Source organism: Artibeus jamaicensis, unplaced genomic scaffold (assembly GCF_021234435.1).
Source record: "Artibeus jamaicensis isolate MK-2021 breed Jamaican fruit bat unplaced genomic scaffold, CSHL_Jam_final contig_685, whole genome shotgun sequence".
Taxonomy (NCBI): Eukaryota; Metazoa; Chordata; class Mammalia; order Chiroptera; family Phyllostomidae; genus Artibeus; species Artibeus jamaicensis.
This window is the reverse complement of record NW_026521924.1, coordinates 15,004,461-15,008,736: the sequence shown is the minus strand read 5'-3', so window position 1 is coordinate 15,008,736 and position 4,276 is coordinate 15,004,461. Positions and strand designations below refer to the sequence as shown.

The 4,276-nt window shown below is 43.4% G+C and overlaps 1 protein-coding gene across 1 annotated transcript; it reads left to right on the top strand.

Moving 5' to 3' along the window:
- The first annotated feature begins 707 nt into the window (after window positions 1-707).
- DEFB127 (defensin beta 127) lies at window positions 708-2,637 on the top strand. Its single transcript, XM_037143285.2, has 2 exons — window positions 708-756; window positions 2,384-2,637. The coding sequence occupies exons 1-2, from the start codon at window positions 708-710 to the stop codon at window positions 2,635-2,637; spliced, it is 303 nt and encodes a 100-aa protein (XP_036999180.1).
- Window positions 2,638-4,276: the final 1,639 nt, after the last annotated feature.

Genomic DNA, 4,276 nt, shown 5'->3' with positions numbered 1-4,276 from the left:
GGGTGCTGTAGAATTTTAGTAATTTGTGTGTGCCGTGAGATGAAAAAGGTTGAAAATCACTATATATTGGCAGGGGGAAAAAAACTTGCTATTCTTATCCATTAAGACAATGCTCCACGATGCTATCTCTGTCTTTTCTCCCTTTTTGGCTGTTTCTAAATGAAATTTTTACTGTAGTCACCTTATTATCCCTTCATCATTGTATTTGCTTGTCTGTGAGTAATTCATTTATGATGTGAAAATAAAAACTGGCTTCCGTTTGGATTGACTGAAGCAATAGACACAACACCCAGAGATCCTAGACTCAGTTGAATGCAGTGAATGGAACAGGCTTCGTGGTTTGACTAACTCATTCATTCTCAGAAATGAGTACATGTCTACCTTGGTCGACCTGGGCAGACCCCCAAAGTAGAGGAAGCACAGAGCCTTCTCACCAGCTGTCCACGGCCTACAGAATGGCATCAGGTGTGACAGACTAGAACATGCTGTGTCTCCAATTCCATGTGGGACAAACTGGGTGACCTCAAATTTCCCGTGCCTGCCCACATGATGCAAAATCCACAGATCAGAAGTCTGGGGGCATATTTTATATGACACCACCTGTTCTGGTTCAGTGGATAAGAACCCAAGTCTCTGAGAAAGGTGGCATGGTGTGAAGTTCACTGGACCAAGGGCTGTGGCTGCCACCTCCTCTGAGAAGCCTGGCCATGAGGCTCCTGCTAATCACTGCAATTCTACTGTTCCAGAAACCTACAGGTAATACCGAGTTTTCCAGAGACTCATGCAAATCAGCAATGGGATGGAATACTTTTAAGAACCCAAGGTTACTTTACAATTCACAGTCAAAAGAAATAGGTTTCCCAGGGATGGCTGAAGTCTACCAAATGTCATCAAAAATTTCCTCTCCCTGAGGCCTTCTACCATGGTACTGTTCTTTAAAAGGGGTACTCAGAGCTGAAAAGAGGCCATAACTTCCTCTGGGAAGGTCTCACTGAAGAAAGGAACGGGCCCAATATCTAGGGATGCCCTATTTCTTTGGATACAGTGTTTGCTCTGGCACTCAACCACACTGTCTTCCATATGTGTGTGTGTGTGTGTGTGTGTGTGTGTGTGTGTGTGTGTCTATTCTACTACAGTGTGTGAACAGTGGAAGAAGCACAAACTTTGGGGTCAGGTTTGAGAAATAGGCCTTCACTGCCTGCTACTAGTTTGTCAACTTTGGATAAATGGTGAAGACTTTCTGAGCCTCAGTTTCCTCATCAGTGAAGATAATAATACCTGACTCGTGAGGGCCTTATTAAATGATATAATATTTATGAAACATCTAGCATAGGGTTTAGCACGTACTAAGAACTGAAAGTTCATTTTCTTTCCTCTGTCAAAACCAGATCTATTACAACTGACTCTTAGTACAGTAATAGGAATGGCCTGTCCCTGCCACCCTGAACTCCTGAGAATCAAAGGAGTTCTAGAACCTGGGGTTGGAGGCAGCACCTTTGTTCTTAGTCTTCATCTTCTGGGGTCTCTTCCAGAAGACTGTACAAGCCCAGAAACCGAAACTTGAACATTCTAACTCTTAGATCACTGACAGTACTGAGGGTCACTAAAGAATAGAATGTATAGCAAGGTGAGCAAAAGTCTGGGGCTGAATATTAGAGGAATTCTTACCACTAATAGGGGAAGAATGAGGAAGGAGTCAGAGGGAAATGAAACAAGTCCAAGATTATTGTGACGACATGGAAGCCAAAGGAAGATAAGCATTGGCAAAACCATCCAATGGTAAGAAGTAACAAGGGAGGAAGATGACCAAGGGAAAAAAAACCAATTGGACAACAAGAAAGTCATTCTTGACCATAGTAGTGAGTATGAACTTGAGAGCATAGTTTGATCCAGACATAAATACATAGTAAAAAAATATTATACTCTGGGTATTAGAGATGGGGCAGTGGTGGAAGGAAGGGAGGAAGAGAGGGAGGGAGGGGGAGGGAGGGAAGGAAGGAAGGAAGGAAGAAAATTAGTGCCCTGGGAACATTCAAATGGAGGCAGATTTGCTGTGGTTCCCAGTGGAACACAGTGCCACAGCCTGAGGTCAAGGATTCAGCTCCTTTATTTTCCCAAACAAGATCTGGTGCCATTGGTGGAACCAGCCCATCAGATGTTGGCTGGAAGTCCAAAACCTTGGAGGAACTATATACGAGTGATCAGACAGACACACTCACTGAGGTTTACCTTCTCGGTGCATCCTCCGTGGGGTATTATGGGCACCTGCCTTGTGAATCTCCCATACACGTAATCCCTATAAACGTCCTCTCTCTTCCCCATGTCCAAAGTTGCCTTTCAGTCTCAAACATTGACCTTGGTCTATTGTTCTTTATGTGCACAGTAACTGAACAACTTAAGAAATGCTGGGATCAATATATACAAGGAAACTGCAGGAAAATATGCAGAATAAGTGAAATGCGCGAAGTACTATGTGAAAATGGGAGATATTGTTGCCTCAGTATCGTGGAACTGGAAGCCCGTAAAAAAATTCCCAAGCCAACTCGTCGCAAGCCAATAACATATGCAATGACTTTTCCCCAAGAATACGATACCTATGTAGAAAATTATTCAGTTCCCAAAACAAACTCTACATGAATCGAGTACAATTTCCATTCCTTTATTTCTTAACGTATTCCAACACACTAAGTAAAGAGACCCACATCTTTCCCCTTTTGGTTCCTTAATCCTCAGAAGACCTTAAAGCAGATTTTAATAAAGTTTTTTGCCAGTTGTCTGACTCATTTGTTCTTTAACCAGTGACTGAACACTCAATACACCAAGTGATGAATTGGTAGAGGACAACTCAGAACCTCCCCTTGAATTGGGAAATTCACGACTGGGTTTAAAGTGGTGCCTTGTGAAATGTGTCAGATTTCCACAGGTGACTGACTGTAGAGAAGGTGATCTCAGTGAACAGGCTGAAAGGAACAAATGGGAGGGAATTAGAAAAGACAGGAATTAGAAATAGCCCTGGCCGGTGTAGCTCAGTGGATTGAGCACAGGCCTGTGAACCAGAGGATCACGGTTCGATTCCCAGTCAGGGCACATGCCTGGGTTGCAGGCCAGTTCCCTGCAGGGGATGCACTAGAGGCAACCATATATTGATGTTTTTCTCCCTCTCTCCTTCCCCTCTAAAGATAAATAAAATCTTTTAAAAAATGGTAAAAAAAAAAAAGGACATTTTAGGGAAATATACATGTACTTTGTTTGGTTAAGAATAGAACAGCCAAAGTGGATCTGTGGGGAGGTCTAATTTCTTTAGTTTCTGTGTAAAAAGCGGTGAGCTGGGAGGAGAGAGATGAAGAAGATCCCACAATGGTGGAACTCGCTGTATAAGGTGGAGGCAGACACAAACAGGTACCTCCTAGACAGAGGAGTTTCTTGGTTGCTGCTGCTGCTGCTTTACATGTTACTGCTAATAATGCATCCCTTTGGTGATCCAGACCCCTTGGAGTTTGGAGAAAATGTAAAGGATCCACGAACCAGTCTGAATTGCCATACAAGAGCCAAAATCCAAAACAATGACACCACCAAATGCTGGCAAGGATGGAGAATAAAACTCTCATTTATTGCAAAATGGGATGCACCACTTTGGAAGACAGTTTGACAGTTTCTTATAAAACTAACACACTCTTACCAGACAATCCAGCAATTGCAGTCCTTGGCGTTGCCCCCAATGAGCTGAAAACTGTCCACACAAAAACCTGAACACAGGTGTTTAGAGCAGTTTTATGCACTATTGCCAAAAGTTGAAAGAAGCCAAGATGCCCAGTAAGTGAATGGATAAATAAACTGTGGTACGTCTAGAAAATGGAATATTATTCAGCACTAAAGAGAGACAAACTGTCAGGTCATGGAAAGACAGAAAGGAAACTTAAATGCATACAACTGAGTGAAGGAAGCCAATCTGAAAAGGCTACATTCTGTATGACCCCAACAATAGCAATGGTCCCCAGCCTTTTTGGCATCAGGGACAGGTTTTGTGGAAGACAGGTTTCCCATGGACAGGAGGGTGGGGAGATGGTTTCGGGATGATTCAAGTGCACCTCCTGCCATGGAGTCTGGTTCCTAACAGGCCCAGACTGGTACCAGTCCGTGGCCTGGAGGTTGGGGCCCCCTGAACTACAGGGCATTCTGGAAAAATGCAAAAAGTATAGAGACAGTAAAAAGACCACGGAGGGAAGCATAGGTGAAGCATGGAGAAATTTTAGGGCAGTGAAGCTATTCTATACTG

Coding starts and splice junctions, on each gene's coding strand:
- DEFB127 (XM_037143285.2), top strand. CDS start 708: ATGAGGCTCCTGCTAATCACTGCAATTCTACTGTTCCAGAAACCTACA. Junction 757..2,383: donor ACTGTTCCAGAAACCTACAG/GTAATACCGAGT, acceptor TTATGTGCACAG/TAACTGAACAACTTAAGAAA.